The following is a 19,432-nucleotide window of genomic DNA, read 5'->3' on the forward strand; positions in this document are numbered from 1 at the left end:
AGGATGTTAAAAGGGGGGAGAAGGGGATCAAAGAAGTATAATTTACTGGCAGCTCAGGAGAATAAAATACCTCAATTACAATCATTATTGTGGCCAATGATTAAGTTGTCGCTCTACTCATGGCCCATTAGGACGGTACAAGAATCCGTTACCCCCTCTTGCCATGTAGTATGGAAGTTGATGAGCATATCCATTAGCATCTCCGTTAGTCAAGTTGAATATCAAGGGATCGGTATTTCTGTATGGCAATTGTTTCTGCATCGATCTGTCAAACATGTTATTCGCGTAGGACGAATGATCCATCTGGTGGAAATGCTCATCTCTAATTCTGTGGAGAAGGTTACTGGAAGCACCATCATAGCCCCTTTGAAGTCCCTCACCATAGTGATTCTCAGATTGACCAAATCGGTTTGCGCTAACTAATAGCCTAGTCTCACCATTAGAATAGTTAACTGGAAGCGAGTAGTGCTGACTGAAAATGTGACTAGAACTCATATCTGTCCGTCCAATGTTTTCATCCTCATTGAGCAAGTCATTTATGATGTCGAGGTGGGGGAACTCCTCTACAACCGTGTCTTGTGGTTGTGGACAAACCCTGGACCCAATTGCATCTGGATATTGCGTGTTAGGATTCCCATAGAGGTTAAGCTTCTCCATGTTACCCACAAGTGAACCAAAACTCTGACTGTTGTAGGTGCTACTGCTGCTGCTGGTGGTGGAAGTGGCAAATTCATAGTGGTTATCTCTATACGGGTGCAGGCTAGTGACCACATCTGGATTAAGGCAACCAAAGGTCAAGCCAGATTGACTTGGCATATGTTCATTCCTTGAAGGAGTCTGAGGAAGGGTAGATGCAGATGATGCAAACTCTGAAGGAGACTGAGAGCATGCAACACTTTGGGAAGACGAAGCATTTGCCATTTTACCAATTATGGCATTTTTGTACGACTGGGGAACATTACTTGGGGCAGATGCAGATGGAGCAGTGCCCAATCGACCAGCTGAGCTGACAGAGCGTGAAAGTACAGGTACAGCTTGTTGTGTGGTAGTGATTGAAGCAGTTGGCCTCAAAGCTGGGATAAGTGGAGCACTGGATGGCCTTGACGTAGCATTGGCTTGAAGAGAGCTACTAATTTTTCCTGGTATGTTATTTTTCTGAGCTTCGGAGTGGATGCTAGAGGTAGTTGTTGACCTTGATGTGATAGGTATTACGTTATCAGCTTGGGCAATATTTGAAGAAAGCTTTTTATTAGAAGCAGGCTTTATTGCTGCAGCAGCAGCAGTGACAGAGGAAGTAGTTGCTAATGACTGTTTTCGCTGCAGAAGAATGGCAGGTGTTTTTCTGATGAGACTAGGTGAAGAAGGTAACCTATCTGCATCAGCCAGATCCTTCGAAGTTGATCTTTTTTGTAGAATAGCAACATCCTCCTGTGGTGAAAAAGTTAAGAAACTAACTAGAATAAAGAGTAACACAAGATGGCATGATTCCACTATAAAATTAAAATGGCATAAGATCCTCAAGTTCATTATCAAAGGTTTGTCATCTAGATCTGGTAGGAGAAAGTAAGGACTGGATGTAAGTGGAAAGAGGAGTTATGCAAATATTATCATGTAGAAGTAATATAAGAGGACACTACTGATTGACAGAGGCAAAGCATTAGATGCATACTTGAGAGGGGGAAAAAATGGATTCAGTTAAAAGCTTCTCTAAGACTTGATCAAGGAAATGAAAGTGAACAAGCTCACAGAATAATGTATCCAGTTAAACAGCTTCTCTAAGGCTGATCAAAACATTAGATGTGTATTTGAGAGAACAAAAAATGGATCCAGTTAAATAGCTTCTCTAAGACTGATCAAAAAGGAAATGAAAGCAAACAAGCTCCTGCAGCAATAATATTCACATGTAAAAAATATGGAATTAAAAACTTAAAAGTTTGTAACTTAAACATGAGTGCTAGTATTCAGATGCTTCATGGAAAGTGGAAACATAATTGAGGCACTAGGCTACTAAAGCAAAATGCAGTGCTAAACATCATTTTCTTTTCTTCAACTTGAGATAATAAGCAACAAGAGAACCAGGAAAGTGTTACTGAATTGGCAAGGATTGGTCCTGCAATAAGCTTCTTCAAAATTATTGATTATCTAAAATTACTAACAAGTACCTAACAAGATTCGCAGCAGAATCTTCAGTTGGTCAGTAATAATTTGAATTGTTTGATAATTAGTCCTTCTCAAAAGCATGTTAATGGAAATTATTGCATTTCCTGAATTGCTTATTTGTTTCCTATTTTAGTAAAGTCTATAAAAGAATTGCAATTCTCATGTAAAACTCCATTTTTTACTCTATAAGATTTCCATTTTTAAAAAGTGGAGCTTTGGCGCAACGGTAAAGTTGTTGTCATGTGACCAAAAGATCACGGGTTCGAATCCTGGAAACAACCTCTTGCAAAAAGCAGGGTAAGGCTATGTACAATGGATCCTTCCCCAGGACCCCGCATGGTGGGAGCTTTGTGCACCGGGCTGCCCTTTATTAATATTTCCATTTTTAAATTCTCATGTTCAATTGTGCTACATCTATTGGTATCAGAGTGTTGTTGTGTTGCATCACTATGATGGCCTAATAACCCTACTCTTTGTGGAGCAGCATTTTGTTAACTTCAGTCATACAACCCCTAAATAAAAGTAAAACATTGGCTAAAGAATAAACTGAACCTTTTCAGCCATATTTTTCTCAGGTCGCTGCTCTTCACTCATGGAGGATACAGTGGAATCTGGTTCGGTTTCTGAAGCCTTCTTGCCATTGATGTCATGAGAGCTACCATCACTAATATTTTTAGCTCGTTGATTATCCACACCATTTGTCGAATCTATACATTCTTTTTCAATATCTCGTTTATTTTTTCTCCTACAAAACAACTTGACAGATTAAAAACTTCAGCTGTAGAAACAATCACAAAAAATGCTTGTAACTAAATTACCTGCTGCGAGAGTACTGTATTTTTTTGTTATTTGGTAATGTGCTACCATTGTATGATACCCTGTCTAGAGCTGAGAGGACTGACTCAGTTGACCATGTCAAAGGGCTATCAGCTATAAGAGACTGGCTCCTCTTGTCAATTTGTCCATTTTGTACATCAACGCCATTAATTTCAATGACCGGATGAATTTCTGAAGTGTCAGTATCTGATATAGAAGGACAAAAACCTGTCTCATCAATGTCAGGTTGAACGACCTCGACAACATCATCTGCGGCATCATACACATCTGATGCAGCTTCATGGGTAAAAATCTTTTCACCAGCCAATTCTACTTGATCAGAAGGGAAGCTATCAAGAATCCTATCTTCAGATTGACATTCAAGCTGGAATTTTTCCTTCCTGGGATTACAATCCTCATCTTTCCCTCGGTCTTTAGCTTTGCGACCGTTGCGCTTCTGTTTAGCCTGTAAAAAGACAAGGAAAACAACAATATTAATCATACTAAAAGCTCATGCACTTCAACTATTGAGATATGAACTAATGATGATTGGACATGAAAAGGGGTACTGAAGCACAAGTACAATAAAAGGAAAAATGATAAACTTTTAGAGTTTGCAAAGAAAGCAATTATAAGAGTACAAATGAAACCAAGGAATAAAATTTCTTTCAGGAAACTTTGTCAAAATATAGGAGAAAAAACCATCAAAGATAGTGTAGCTCTATGTATGCACATCAATGTCAAGCTTCCTAACATTGTTCACACAAAACAAATGGACACCTGTTCACCCTTTGCGTACTTCCTAAGATTTGTTTCGTTGGAATACTAAAAAATAGAGAAAGAAAATTATGCCCTGGGATTTCCAGTATTTTTTTCTAAAAAAATAATTTAAAAAACACTTAAAACCTACTTGCCATGACTTTTCAAAATATTGTAAGCATGCTTATTATCATTTATTCATGCCAAACAAAAAATGAGAAGTTTATGAATTAATGTCTTCAATTCAGGCTAATGTTTGTATTTCATTTCCAAGGTACACTAATTTTGTGATTGTCTGGAGCAATCTACAATCGAATTGAATATGACATTTACACTTCAGGGGCCAAATTGAGGGTTTCCAAAAGTATGGATTGGGTCAAAAAAAAAAATTTTAAAAAAAGGCAGCCCGGTGCACGAAGCTCCCGTCATGCGGGGTCCCGGGGAAGGATCCATTATACGTAGTCTTACCCTGTTTTTTGCAATAGGCTGTTTCCAGGATTCGAACCCGTCACATGGCAATAATTTTACCGTTGCGCCAAGGCTCCCCTTCAGAATTGGGTCAAATTTTAAGGGACAAATTTCAAGGCTGGACTATTTTACATGGAAAAGGATTCCTTTATTAATCTTTTTCCCATCCTTTTTCAAGGTCCTTAAATGTTACAGTATGCCTTGATTCATATGGAGCCTGCAGATAAAGTCGGAAGTATTCACATGCAACTCCAGCTTAAGAAACACACAAGTTGCAAGCATTCAACTATTGAAGAATTACCACAATTATACTGAGCAATTTTGTAGAGACAAGACTATATGAAATGACGAACCTGCTTTTTCTTTGAACGTCTTTCCCTTTCACTAGAACCACGCTTTAATTGAGCTTGACAGGCTACTTCCTCCTCACGAATAAGTTCCTCTTGCCTCTTTAGAGCAACAACCTCCTGATAGGAAACTTCGATTCTACTGCTGCCAGCATCATGTACAAGACAAAGTTATTAATACAGTTGCTCCGGAAAGAATTTGAAATTCAGAAATTGCACTAGAAGCTATTAGGATCATGACAAATTAAGCATGCCAAAATACAATTCAAATAGCTTGTTAAAGTTATTTGGTGAAGCCATGCATGCACGTTTGGATAGATTCTTAGCATAATATGCTAACGTTTTTTAAAAAAATTGTAACTTTGAAAATTCACAAAACATGTCATAAATAATTTTGCAGCTTAATCGTTACCTGAACATCTGAACCAGCACAAACATTTCTATAGTTCTGCGACCCAGCTCTAAAAGTCGTCGCTCGTCTCGCTCAACAGATTCCTTAATAAATTCGTCTCCAGCACTTCCATCCTACAGATGCAATTTGTTTGAGATATATTCTACACTAAGGTGTTAAGGATGTACCATAATTTCCAGAGTAGATTAGTTTCCTTTCAAATTAAATCAAGTAGAGACTGCCAGGAAAGGGGGCCAAATCTCCATATACCTAGAGGTAATAGAATGAATGGATGCATGATCCTAATCCCCTATATAGAAACATGATTGCGGCGGCTTTGAGATAAAGCACAAACACCAAGGGAAATTGATAATTAAATTATTGTTAATTGTCTGCTTGATCAATTAGAAAATATGATCTCAATATTACATTGATGAGATATAACAAGCCTCAGCAAATTAATCATGTTTTTAAAACAGCCACATAGTAGGAGCACAAGCAGTTAATGCTACAAAGGTATTGTTGTTCACCTTCATTGAGAAGCGCTCTCAAATCTTCCAGGCAAACCTACACTAATGATATTGTTATAGTGTCAATCTGATTACCAATGTATATTTTATGAAAATTAAAATTGAAACTCTAGGCCTTAACCACATGGCTGCAGAGAGCAAAATCCATATTAAACCAGTGATGACTGCAACCCAAACTATGGTGCTAAGTATTTGGCAACTTTCATGCCACACAGAGGTGAAATTACATATACCTAAACGGAACAAATGACAAGATGTTTCTCAAAAGAAGGCAGTACTGAACGGTCCATATGAGTAGCAATTAGTGTCTCATGTTTGGAATTACGATGGTCTGGCACATAAGAAATTCAGTTCTTAATTCACTTCTTCATTAAAAGCATAGCATTAATTAGTTTTAACTTAATCTCTATGAACATACATTTTTTTAGTTAATAAAAAATTAGAGTCGCAATTAATATAAAGAAAGATTTGTGAGTTTCCCTCATGGTTTGTTATCCTCAACAAAAGTATAGAATGAGTGACAAAGGTTTTCACTGAGGAAAAGAGTAACCGGTATGAATATATCAGGTAGGAATTGCAAATGACACAAATAAGCAAACCAACCCTGCCTACTAAGCAAATAAAATCAAAAAATACCCACCCACTGCCCCACTTTCATCAATATAAACAAGGCATTATGTATAAATAAATCACTTCCACAAAAAAAAAGTGTGACATGGGTAAAAATCTGGCCATAAAATATTTGGTTGTAAATCTTCTTTTTAAATAAGAAAGCATAAAAATGACAAATCAACTAAATGGAAATGGAAAAAACACAAAATCATGTAGAAAGAAAAGAGAAAATGTAGCTCTGGGGAAACCACCATACGGAGAAGCCTTCAACTACAAGAATCAATGTGAAACTGCAGAATAGATATACATGGCTATGCTCTTATACTATAGATTACATTAAACAAAAAGACGAGTACAGTAGATAAGAAAGATGACAACCTGAGCTCTTATATAATAGAAGTAGACATGAGGGATTGCTCCAGAGAAATTCATTGATGGCAAGATGCTCAGATAAATTATGTCCATACACTCTCTCATTTAGTGACCATTATTACTTGAACTAAAAGCTTACGGTTATGCATTAGAGATATTTCAATCCTTAGCATTAACTTTACAAATGTTCCTAATACCAGTTTGATGAATCAAGAGTTGGAAGCTGAAACCATAGGTCTCCAACAAGAGAGGAGAGTATGAAAACGGAGAAACTGTAATATTGATTGAAATCCTTGAAAACACAGATGAAACTCATTCATATGCATTTATTATAACCAATATATTTTCAATTAGAGGAAAGTAGATTAAATGTAATTAAACAGAAAAATAAAATAAAAATATGATCTTTCAGATTCATAATAGCATTAATAAGCAGCAATAAAGCAAAATATCACTGCACCAAATCCATTTTGACTTTTCCCAATATCTCAATAGAATGAACAGAATTACAACAAAACTCAATAGCCTTGCCCAAATCAGCAAAAATCTAAGCTTTTCAATTGCCTAGGCTAATGAGTTTGATGTACAGGATCATTTGAAAATTAGTGTATCAGGGAGGTGAGTTTGCTTGGGGGAGATTAAGGGTGGTAAAAGATGACACAATCATTAACTAGTTAGTATCATATTAAATTATTATGATAAATGTAGTTTCATACAATTAGGTTTACTAATTCAATTATAACAAAGAATTAGGTTTTTTGATTTTTAGGTTTTCAGAAGTTTTAGTAGTATCTCATACATTGAACAATTTCATTATATTATATTTTACTAATTCACTACAATGAAGAATTAGGTTTTTCATTCATAGGTTTTCAGAAATTTTGTTATCTCATACATTAAACAATTTCATTGTATTATATTTTACGTTTTTTAGTTTCTACTACAAATTATGATGCTACTGATCAACCGAATCAATATGACTAAGATTTCTTTGATTGGTCAATATTAACACAGCAAACTATGCTCTACACCAATTCAACACTCATGAATTAAGGTTAATTTCTTGAAGTTTATAGCAGTGTGGTAGTCTATATAGCCAACTAATGAAACAAAAATAGAGCAATGAACCGAATAGAAGATTTGCACAATATTTTTATATATAACGGAAATTATGCAGAACCAAATACTAGAAAGTTTCACAGGCCACACATGCATGTGCCAAAGATGAATAGTAAAGAGACATTATATGTCAGCTATTTCATAGAAAAAATGGTTTAGAAGTTCTAGAAAAATGCACAAGTCAAGCAGAAAAAAATAATTCACCTAGAACAACATATATGAAAGATTTTCAGCTTGCACTTTTGCCTACCTTTGCTCGGTTCTGTGAATACTTGTCATCTTTGGAAGGCAAAGGCTGCTGTGATAAGGAGTCTGATACCACTCTTTCTATCAAAATTATTATATCATCAGCCAATACAAAGAGATCTTGGTCAATATGGACCATAGGAGCTGGTAATTCTTCTGATTCTCCTAATTTAGCTGTCCCTTTCATGTTCTTGCTCTGGTATTCGAGAGATTTGAGCCCACTGTATAAAGAATCCATAACTAAAGTTGATGTTACTTCTTTCTCTATGAAAAAATGTTTGACCACTACTTTCAGTATAGCATCTGTTTTATCTCTGGACATGCGCCGCCTAGCATTTGCATCAATTCCTAACCAAAAGGCACAAAAACTGCAAAGCCCAATGGATACACAATCATGAGCTTGAACCAGGTCCACTAAAAAAGTGAAATCACTTCCGAGTAGGACAAACTGCATCAGCACTCAATTTATAAAAAAACTTGAAAGGCAGAGTGATTCCTACCTATGCCACCTCAATATGTCCTCAATAAATTTTCTCAACTTGGCTATCCTCTCTTCTAGAAAACGCCGGAAAATCTGCTCTACACTTGATGCATATACTCGAACAAGTTCTCTCCGGTATTGAATATCAAGGCATCTGAAAGGACGATTTGTTTTTTCCCTAGAGAATAAAATATAGACATGAAGAAAACACGATGAAATCATTAATGAAGCCTCATATTAATGCAGATAAAGTGCAAGAAAGTATATACTTCAAACCACCATTAGAACATTACTATAGGATCTACACTAAACCATGAAGCTCTCTGTAAAAGAACAAGCATCTTGCAGAAGATATTCAGTGAGACTATTCAGCAACTGACAACATAAAAGAAAACATAAAAATAATACCTCATTGAGGGATAGATCATGATATATCATTGTCAAAATATCTGTATTAATAAACCTTGTATATCAAGTGGATTTCTGGCATAAGATTTCAGTGAGGGATAGACCATCATATGCCATTGACAAAATGTTTGTATTAATAAATTTTGTATATCAAGTGGATTTCAGGCACAAGACTATTGACAACAGAGGATATGCAGCTGCATGAAGAAAAAAATTGTGCACTGCAATCCCATGTGACAATGACACACTCATTGTCGTTGCAATCCAGTGTTTGTATTAGAACAATTATTATTGTTACATTTATAATTTTGACAATTCTTCTTATAAAAATAAAATTATTTGTAGACTGATTTTTCAGGCGACAGTTTTCCAGTGATACTTACGATTACATATCATATAATACATGCATTAGGCAGATTTTGATGGTTTCAAATCATAATAATTTCACTTCTTGATAAGTCTGCATTCTACAAAGAGAATCATAATTTCTTTTCAATTTCCTTTCCACCAAAAGGATTCATTACAACAGCCAGCATTTCCAAAGCATGCCATCATTAGCAGTAACATACTTCAAAAGAAAAGTGTGTTAATCAGCTCTAACTTCCTAGTTATCTAAACTATTTCAGAAACACAAATGAAATTTGGTCCATCGACTCCACTAATCCATCTTAAACACCAGTATCAACCTTCAACAAACACCGCATCATAGTCCATCCAGATTAACTTTATTCTAATCTCTAGTGCAAAATTACACCACCAAATGAAGTAAACGTGCTGATTCCATTCTCATCACAAGTTCAAATGACAGACTATAAAAGCAGAAAACAAAATAAGGGGGAAAGGAAATAAACCATATCAGCTTGCATGGAACTAATCAGCTTGCATGGAACTAACAGATTCAGATTTTTAAAAAATGGTTAGATAAAGAAGCAAAGCCTTTCACAAAGGTCAACAAATATGAAAGGGGGAACTGATTTGACGTTATACTGATAACCAACTCTGACTCAAAGCTTCTTTACCAAACAATAGTATGTCATAGTAAAGGTAGAATCATAGATTATGTAAATTAACATGTCTAGATATTCAAGCTAATTCTACATTGATTATAACACAGAAACAACAAAAACATAAATTCACCTGATAACCTGAACTTGCGCTTTGATAATAAGAGTGTCTGAAAAAATGAAACCATCATGTATTTTTGACAGTTCCATGAATTTTTTCCATCCCCAATCATGTTCCTTCTTCCAGAACCTGTGTAGTGTGTCTGCAAATTTTCATCAAGGCATAAGGTCTAATGCAGCTTTGTGGAAAATAAGTTTGTCAAAAGATATATTAAATTGACTAACCAGAGTACTTTGATTTCTTTGGATCTTTATTCACTACAGCTATAGTGAATTGTGCAAAATGACTCCACCCTGCCAAAATCATGAAGTACAAAAAGACAAGTTTTGCTACTGAAGCTTATAACAAAAGTTGTATGAGGTAGTTAAGACAAGAAAAAACATATGCTGCTAACCTGGCATAAGTTGTTCGTGATTGGCAACACAAAGAAACAAAGAAAGATGATTGCATACATCACATCCTTGTGGATAGATCAGTATGTACCTGTAGAATTAAGATATATTTAAGCATGCATATCAATAGATTAGTGGTACACATCAGTAAACATGTAGATGAAATATTACTATAAGATACAATTCACCTCTTAATATCACCACAAATAGGGGTGAGCATTTGGTTAAAACAGACCGAACCGAATTTGCTAAAACTGAACTAACTGAAAAACAAATTTCAACCAACCGAACCGACTGATTCTTACAATTAAAACTAAACAAACTAAACCAATAAAAAATAGATTAATTCGATCAATAATCAAATTAATCATTTTTAAAATAAAAAATATTAAAACTTTTTAATAAAAACTTAATCGGATTGATAAAAAAATCTTAATATTCTTTATTTTTTATTTTATAAAAAAATAGTTTAATCGATTTAACCGATTTTCAAAATTCAAAACCAAAACTGAGCTGATTTAGCCAAAATAACTGATATTTTTAAAAAATGAATTTCTAAATAAATTGAACTGAATTTCCGAATTAGTTCAGTTCGGTCGGTTATTGTGGTTGAACCAAAATTTTACTCACCGCCTCACCCCTAGCAGAAAAGAAAGTCAATTGATCTCATACACCAAAAAGAAAGTCAAATTTCTTACATGCATTGATTCATTAACATAGTAAAGTGAGAGATACTATGTTTTAAGCAGTATGGGCAAAACATAGCATTTCACAAGTAGAATGGAATGGGAAAGGTGCAAGCAGATATACTTTGGATATGCATGGCAGACGACATTAGCAGTTTTATTTTCTTCTTTTTCTCTCTTTCTTCTTGCTTTTTCTTCTTGTCCTTGCACCTTTTATCTTCCTCGTCTACCTTTCTAAACCACTGACAGAACTAATTTGTCTCAACCATTGATGACAACTAGAAGAAGACAATTCCGATCAAAAAGATTGAAATTGGTACCTTAGACCTTGTTGGACAGCACAAAATGCATGACAAGAGATTAATGACAACACCCTTGCCCATACCAGCAAAGAAGTTGGTTCCATGAACTCATTCACCAACGAGGTTGGAAACTCTTAAGGAATCTGCTAGATCGTTGACATAATCTAATGATTTACAAAGTCCCAAGTAGTAACCTTCTCATTTTAAATTCTGCTAGGTCAGACAAACCAATATCTCAAAAAAAATATAGGATGTTGAAAATCAGTTGCCTATCACTTTTGCACACGTTAATTAAATATACATTCCACTTAACCCAAAGAAGGAACCAAGAATATAGTAGAAGATGACTAGGGTAATAAAAGAGTCAGTTATGGTATGACATAAAAATTATTAAATAGAACCCATACCATTTGTAACCACCAACTTCAAATGCATTACTACGCAATTCCTTTTTGTTGATTGTTGAAAACTTTTCAATCTTCCACGTGAATCTTCCATAAAGATCCAAAGGCTTTGGTCCTGAAAGAGAAGTCGTATCATAAAACAACATAGACCATGAAAACATGGCAGAAAACAAATGCAAAATGGCAACAAAATCTAAAATGAAATGTTTTACCACCCTGACTACAGATTCCAGGGCAGTTAGTAGTGTTCTAGTCAAAGCCAATTTCTGCAATGACTGATGCATCTTATTGTATCATAGGAAATTGTAAAAATCAACTGCACAAAAAACATGAAATGTATTAAAAGCAAGAAAGCTATTCAAGAAGGTAAACAAGGCAAAAACTTCAATCGTGTTATTCTCAGATTATCAAAAGCTAATGTCATAGATTTCCTATAGGCTACTTCTACCAATCAAAACCAAAGTATCTGGGTCATAATCCACATTTACAAATATTCATGAGCTTTTACACTGATGTTACCTTATCGTATATCCCATAGAATTGCATGACCCAATGTATATGTGAGTGGGAAGAGAGAATATGAACTTGAAAATGTTGTTTTATTGACCTCTTCTTTCATAGTTTATTAGTAACTTGTCATAAGATTGACAAAGTAGAGTAGGTTTATCAAGGTGCACTAATTTATTTGCATTGCGATCCCTCGACCAAGAACTTGACCTATCTACACTAACAAACATGATGAAGCTTCTGAGAACTTAAATAAGTGTGAAATGGTCAGATGAGGTGCTTGAGGTCTCAACATTTACTTTTGAACTTCAAAGAAATTGTCAGGTATCAATTTGCAAAGTGTTCTAAATCCAGATGTCAACTAAATCTAAGAGCACTTGCTCCAATATTGTTGTGGTCTTTTGTGGGGAGGCAGTAATGTCCGGTGTCACTGCATTCATAATTTGCAAAGGGCGTAATAGAGGGAATTGTGGGCATTGAGATTGGAGATAAACATGTGAGGAAATTAAGAATTGAGATGGGAGCTTGGATATCCTTATGTGAGAATTTTCTATATTGAAAATTTGCAGAAATATTTAATATGATTAGAAAACCAAAAAAAAAGATGTAATAGAATAAATTTTTTATAACATTGTACAAATGACCTGACATTAATCTTTTAAAGCATCCACATCAGTTATCCTATCCAAAGTTTTTACATTAAATTTTGGATAGAGTAGCTAAAAAACTTTTGCATCAGCTACCCTATTCATTCCCTAAATTTCACATTTATGAATAGTGCTTCTCTAAATTTAGGGAATGAATTTCATTCCCTATACATTATAGATGAGAGAGAATAAATAGGGAAGTTGATATATGGTATAGTAAAAAGTGGATATCTAAATTTAATAAAGTAACTTTTTTACCCTAAATTATGCATTTTAGATAGGGAAGCTGATGTAGATGCTCTTATTTTGGAAAGTGTACGGGGTATGTATTTTGGAAAGTGTACACTTTTAGTCAAAAATGTGTATTAGCATGTAATTTAATGTTTTCATCATGTAATGCAATTTTCTCCAAGAATTAGTATATTCATCAGAATTCTCAACTCACTCAAATGGAAGAACAATATGCAACACCCGATAGAAGTTCTCATCTACATTTTATCCACAAACTGAAGGTTAAACTAAGATGCCAGCCATAACTTACCAGCTGAATTACACGAGTAATTAGTGAAAACGCAAAGTTTGAGACTATTTGTCAATTGTCAAAGTTGCTTAAAGTAGATTCTTTAGATCTAGTGTTGGGATTCCTCATCTTGCTCCTCCCTTTGAAATTGTAAATGTTTTCTTACAAGTTCCTAACTTGTTGATACATTGTATTCCAATAGAGGATTTTTTTTTTGAATGGTTATTTTTCAAGTGGATGGCTTGTAGTTAATGGGTGCCCTACAAATTGGGTCTTTCATAGGTTCAACCTCTTAATTGCACACAACTTGATCGACTCTGAGGTAAATGTGCACACTTGATTGTACACAACTTGATCATATGTGTGATCAGTTAACTATTATAGTGGATGGATGGGTGATGATGGTAGATGCCAATGAAGGAGGGCAACAAGTGAATATTGCATGTGCCTCTAATAACGGACAATGCTAATACGGATCCTCAGCAAGACGTTGCGTCTACCAAGAGGCCAAAGGCTAGTCTGCAAGGATTCTTCAGAGTGAGAATGATCATGGGCTATTTCAATGCAGACAGCCTCTCGAGCAGGCTATTAAAGTTGAACTAGGGAATACCCACAAGTGGGAGGGCAAAGAATGAAGGTAAAATGAAGGCTGGTTAGGGTGGCTGTGAAGGCGTAGTATACATAGTGATGCAAAGGTGGATGTTGTTTACTAGCAACAGTAGAGAAAGGGGTTAGTAGCAAAGTCATGAGATAGGATTTAAGGAGGGAAAGAAGTTGGATTCTAATACAACTTAGCATAGCACAAGATATGTTTGAGTGCCTCAAGCAGCAATCTTGCAAAGTTCTATGCCTCAACCACCAATCTCAAGGAACAAGAGATGATATGAACTAGAAAATTTGTATTTGATTGAATGTATAGAAAAATTTGATGATAGCTTCCTAGTTCCAGTAAAACTGGAACAAAATAGACTAGGCAACACAAAAATAGTATAACTAAAATAAAAATAAACTGAAATAATCTTAAACCGAGGCAAAACGAAAATTTAGATCTCAGGACCATCATATGTTATTGGTTGATCTGTTTAATTTGCCAAAATAACAAGGCAAAATAGCATCTGCATTGCAACATAAACTATCTGAGTCATGATTCAAGTTCATTCTTGAATAAGTTTATTTTTCAAAAGGATGAGAGATACACTTAACATATTTTTAAAAATGTTTCACTCAAAGAAAAAAAATATAGCAAAAATGAACATTGTAATGAAATCCAACAAGAAGAAAAATGCTTCAAGGAGAAATCAAGTTGAAAGGTAGCACACCACAGTCGTCATCATCATCGATATCCCAATAAGGGAGCGATGTGGAAGCTGTTCCATTCTCAACCTGCTCTGAAGATCGCCAATCAGCAATTGAGTCACCAGAAATGGAATGCTGCTCACTGGACATCCCCTCTGTAGCTGCAAACCTGAGGCTCACTCCATAGTCCTCAGTTATAATTCCGTCCATTGCAGCAGAAATCAGATTATTTCTAACTCAAACTCTGAGCAGTCCTCTTCTTCCCCTACAGACCTACCTAAAATTGAGATTCAGTACATGCAGGAAAAAGAAATTAAAGGCCACTACACTCCTTTTCACCCCGTGACTCATGAACAAACCTCCCATACGCAAATAAACAGAACCCAGAATACAGCCCACCATCCAGCCAATATTATCAACAAAACAGAAAACAGCGACGTGAAATGAAATAAAAGCGCAGACAATAGTTGGCCCTTTATCCTAATACCGAACATATAAGAAAGACACCAACATCAATTCAAGCAGCAAGTTTCTCGAAATCCTACTCTTTGTGCAACAAGTACCAGCCTAAAACCAAATCTCGACAAAAATAGTCAAAGCTAACGCCTCACCGTGCCGGCGGATAAATAACCAAAGAGTAAAACACGCAAAGAATCTAGCAAAAGTCTGCACTCGATTCGAATAACCAGCCTTATATAGGCACATCCAGAGCCAATCGGCACCTAAGGAAATCCAATCCACGGCCAACCCTCGGGGAAACGGATCTAAATCGAGTACCTTGCTAGGCTACGGCGAAAGGATGCCGGAGGAGGGAAGGGAAGGAAAGGCCTTTTCCCGACTAGTCTCGAGGACGATCGAGAGGATCCGGCGACGGTGAGGGCGACGACAGGGTTTCCGAAGTCAGAAGGTAGAAGCGACGGCAAGGAGAGGAGCCGGCAGGGTAGCGAAAGAATTTCATGTAATCGGTAAAGAGAGAATTATATAGATATCGAAACCGAGGGTTTTCCCCTTTTCCAATCATACTGAAACTGAAAGGGACCCACGGTACTTTTGTTTATTTTATTTATTTATTTATTTATAGCATCATATTTATTGGATTTGGAAATTGGTACATGAATATTTTTAAGGAAAAAAATAAGATCCGAATACTTTTCTTTTGCTAATTGGAATCAATATAATTATAATTTGATCAATTCGATGTGCTTTTGAATAAAAATATATAAGTTAAATAATTTTTATTACGAAATTCTTCCTAATAGTTGCACAATCATAATAATAACTAATTTAATATTTATTACTAAAAAAATTAAAACCATACGAAATATAGAGTTAAGATAATAAAATGAGTTAGATTATCTAAGATAATTATTTAAATAAACGTGATCAATAAAAAAAAAAAAAGAAAAGACAGAATGCTTTTGCTTGATGTATTATGGATACATTCATAATTCTATAATTTATATAAATTTAAATAGATAATAATAATGATGATGAATATTCTGTTGATTAAATATTTAAAAAGGGGGTTACGAGTTATTGTCATTTGTCAATAAATTAATTCTTTAAAAATACATAAAATATGGTGGTCAATTAAATCTTATTGACACGAGCAACTTTGACTTAGACATCGATGTAACCAAATCGAACCGCTAAAGTATTCAAAATCTTTAAACGAAGTAAATAAAAATATAATAATTACCTCACAAAGAAAATTTAATTAAAAATTACATTATTTCAAAATAATTAATTACAGTACTTTAAATCTACTCTTTAATCTCACATTTCAATATGAGATTTGTTAAAATATGTACGAATAATAGAAATCCTTTTAGTTAAATGTCTTGGTATTTTGAATTTAATTGACAGATTGAGCTCCTTCTAAACTTCAATGCACAGAAAGGAAATCATGAAAAAAAAATGAATTTCTTTTTAAAGATTACTGAATGGATAACTCACAGCCATCTGCAACTTAGTTTCAAGGCTGAGCTTTCCTGCGGGCTTGCTGCCAAGAACAATGTTGGATATCTTTTCTACCACAATACAGAAAAAAATAAAATAATAAAGAGTATTTAGAAGCCCAAATGAAAGCTTAACTGTGCAACTTTTCTTCAATGATCAACAGTTAAATCAACTCATATATGGATTGACACAAACACTGATCTCCTCACGAAAAAAAAAGGGGGGGGAATATGAACAAGCAGCATCATGAGACTCGGACAGCACAAAGAGACCATGCATGAACAAACTTGAGATGGATAGGTAAAACTTCATCAGCATTTTGTAGGAATCCTCCTTCATTGCTCTAAGATGGGCTTAAGTTTCCAGAGTGCTCTGCAAATTCCTCCTTGTACATCTCCTCTATCATTGGTTTCCATATCCGCACCCGAGCATTTATGAACCAGTTCGAGATCTGAATCAATACAAGCAAAATGAAGTCCCATGTCTAGACTTGAAGAAACAAAATCAATAATGAAAGCAATTGAGTAGATTGTGTAAAGTGGTAAAACTTTACTTGGTTTTTAGTCAAGCCTGTCTTTGCAGCCAGAATGAGCTTCTCTTTGTCATCAGGGTAGCTGCAATAGAAATCACACATTTTTGCTTTCAATGAATATAGTGATTTAGTTGTTATTCAGTTTCATGTTTGTGAAGAAGGAAGGATGATAACAGCACTAAGATCGAACTCACGGGTGAAGAAAGTTTTCAAATAGCCAAGTTCGAAGGACTGCGACTGAGTCCTCAGGGAGCCCCCTCAAAGGCCTCCAGACTTGTTGGTTTTGAATGATACCCAGTTTCTGAAGAGCTTCTCTATTCTGTCTAAGGCTTTCATCAGCCAGTGTGTGCATGAAAGGGTGCCTTTGTGCTTCCCTTGGTTGGTCATGTTCTTGGAGAACTCCTGAAGCATGAATCTGAGTGATGATTGTGTCTCTGAGGTTAGAGAAATGCCGGGACATAGCTTGGATTGTGAGAGCAGTATACGATGCAGCAGCTCCACTGCCTGCAAACATCTCAAAAGATGATATCACTTGCTCCATCCTGTGGAAGTACTGCTGGTATCTGCCTTCAAGCTGAAATCAAACAGGCATACATTAATTGCACACTTATGTGCTATTTTCTCAGCATTACTTAGTCAAGATTCTTTTGTCCTTTCATACTGCCTGATTTTGGATGCATTATCTAACCGTGTTGAATATGTCAAATAAAAATGTGTGAACAGCGAGGGAGGAATTAATTTCTGTACCTCATCCAACAAAGCAACAAGCTTGAGAACTCGAACATCAGTATCAGGATTGTCGGCAGATGAACAGCAAACACCACCATTCCTATTTGCCACTCCAAAAGACTTGACTTTCCTTAATTCTTCATCATAGCTTGGATCAACAGCACTCCTTAGAGATACAACCTCACTAAGCAGCTCTTGAGCAGGGTACAAAAACTTAGAACGCTGAAGCAAAGAGGTCATTGATGTCAGATTCCTGTAAGTGGAGCTGCCACAGGTTTCTCCTTTGGAGAAAATGTAGTCGACTGCTGGCGACCTATGTGATCTTGCGCGATCGAACTCTTTCAGATCCTCCCTCATGGCTTCATATGTGGTGCATGATTCGTGATTTTTTACTTGTTCATATCTGTAAGCACCAAAAGTGTTGGATGGGAGGTGAGAGCCAAGAGTCAGTGAGAGTCCTTGGCTTCTACTGCATGCGAGGCCATGCAAGTCATTCTCTTTCTCGTCTTGACAATTCATCAAACGTCTCTTCTCCATCACACAATCCTCCTCTGCTTGAAGATCGACTGGATCAATTGACCTGAGTAATTGTGCTTCTGACGACAGCAGCTGGCTTTGCATTCTTTTAGCTGAAGGAAGTGTTCCTGGGTTCTTGTATCCAATTGAAAAGCACCGGAACTGCTATAAAACATCATGAAGATTGAGATAAAATTGCTAGAAAACAATATAAAGTAAACCGTGCAAAAGAACAAGAAGAAAGCTACTACTTTCTCACTCCCAATGTTGAAGGCAGTGAAGCTGTCGAAGAACTACAGGATGAACATGAAGAAGCAACACAACAAGCTAAAGATCTAACCAACCCAAGTTTCTCAATCCAACAGTGCAAACTCTTCAGAGAGAGAGAGCCGAAGAATGTAAAACTCCCATTTCCAGCTAAATGGCGACTCCAGTAGCTCAAAACAATTGGAAACCATGTGCATCAGATACCATGCCTCCCTCTCTCTAAAAGATAAAAAAAAGGAAGGAGATGCAAGTGAGGGTGACTGAGTAAAAAAGCAGAATGCCCCCTGGAACAATGGTCCCCTTCCATGGCAGCCGACAGACGAAGCAAATAAGTCCAAGCAGAGCATTGGAGTCCCAGCCTTAGTACCCTACTGTGTAATGCATGTGAACACCCCCACATATTTCTCAGTCTCGTTGGAAGTTGTGCGAGCTCACAGTACTGCCTTTTGTGGCAGCTACTGAGCTACACGCTTGAGGCATTCAGAATTTTCTCAGACCCACTCTGGCGTTTCAATGGCACAGGCAAGGTGAAAAGGATGTTGAGCCAAGCCTGGAACTCGGAAGTGAGATTGTGATGTGAGTTCCAGTTTGCATTGGCGCATGAACTCGACGATTGATTTGATTCAATGCCACTGGCATCGACTTTCCTCTCTCAATTAATGGCTGCTACCTTTTCTTAGCAAAGGGCACATAAAATATCATGTTTCTCTCCTCCTCCTCCTCCTCCTCCACCACCACCATTGAAGGATACAATAAATGTACTGAAGACTTGAGGATTTCAAGCAGTGGCTGAGTCCATGGTCTGTGGACACCCCCCACTGCTTTTGACAGGAGAGCAACA

The 19,432-nt window shown here is 36.1% G+C and overlaps 2 protein-coding genes across 6 annotated transcripts; both read right to left on the reverse strand.

The window, feature by feature from the left end:
• Window positions 1-27: 27 nt before the first annotated feature.
• On the reverse strand, window positions 28-15,540 carry LOC122037899 (TNF receptor-associated factor homolog 1a-like). Of its 3 annotated transcripts, none has more exons than XM_042597368.1 (13): window positions 15,366-15,540; window positions 14,612-14,861; window positions 11,622-11,733; window positions 10,229-10,317; window positions 10,059-10,127; window positions 9,847-9,976; window positions 8,321-8,479; window positions 7,825-8,188; window positions 4,963-5,075; window positions 4,557-4,695; window positions 2,979-3,442; window positions 2,713-2,905; window positions 28-1,428 (listed from the first exon to the last, which is right to left on the reverse strand). In XM_042597368.1, exons 2-13 carry the CDS (start codon window positions 14,796-14,798, stop codon window positions 118-120), a joined length of 3,330 nt encoding a protein of 1,109 aa, XP_042453302.1. In that variant the 5' UTR covers window positions 14,799-14,861; window positions 15,366-15,540; the 3' UTR covers window positions 28-117. The 3 variants fall into 3 exon arrangements, with proteins under 3 accessions (XP_042453302.1, XP_042453303.1, XP_042453301.1); XM_042597369.1 differs by having other exon boundaries at window positions 4,557-4,692; window positions 14,612-14,865; XM_042597367.1 differs by having other exon boundaries at window positions 14,612-14,865.
• Window positions 15,541-16,672: 1,132 nt separating this feature from the next.
• Window positions 16,673-18,922, reverse strand: LOC122037900 (BEL1-like homeodomain protein 11). Of its 3 annotated transcripts, none has more exons than XM_042597372.1 (5): window positions 18,584-18,922; window positions 17,827-18,486; window positions 17,274-17,653; window positions 17,101-17,161; window positions 16,673-16,998 (listed from the first exon to the last, which is right to left on the reverse strand). In XM_042597372.1, the coding sequence occupies exons 2-5, from the start codon at window positions 18,427-18,429 to the stop codon at window positions 16,891-16,893; spliced, it is 1,152 nt and encodes a 383-aa protein (XP_042453306.1). In that variant the 5' UTR covers window positions 18,430-18,486; window positions 18,584-18,922; the 3' UTR covers window positions 16,673-16,890. The 3 variants fall into 3 exon arrangements, with proteins under 3 accessions (XP_042453306.1, XP_042453305.1, XP_042453304.1); XM_042597371.1 differs by having other exon boundaries at window positions 18,576-18,922; XM_042597370.1 differs by having other exon boundaries at window positions 17,827-18,489; window positions 18,576-18,922.
• Window positions 18,923-19,432: the final 510 nt, after the last annotated feature.

The sequence above is a fragment of the Zingiber officinale genome, chromosome 1A, assembly GCF_018446385.1.
Source record: "Zingiber officinale cultivar Zhangliang chromosome 1A, Zo_v1.1, whole genome shotgun sequence".
Taxonomy (NCBI): domain Eukaryota; kingdom Viridiplantae; phylum Streptophyta; class Magnoliopsida; order Zingiberales; family Zingiberaceae; genus Zingiber; species Zingiber officinale.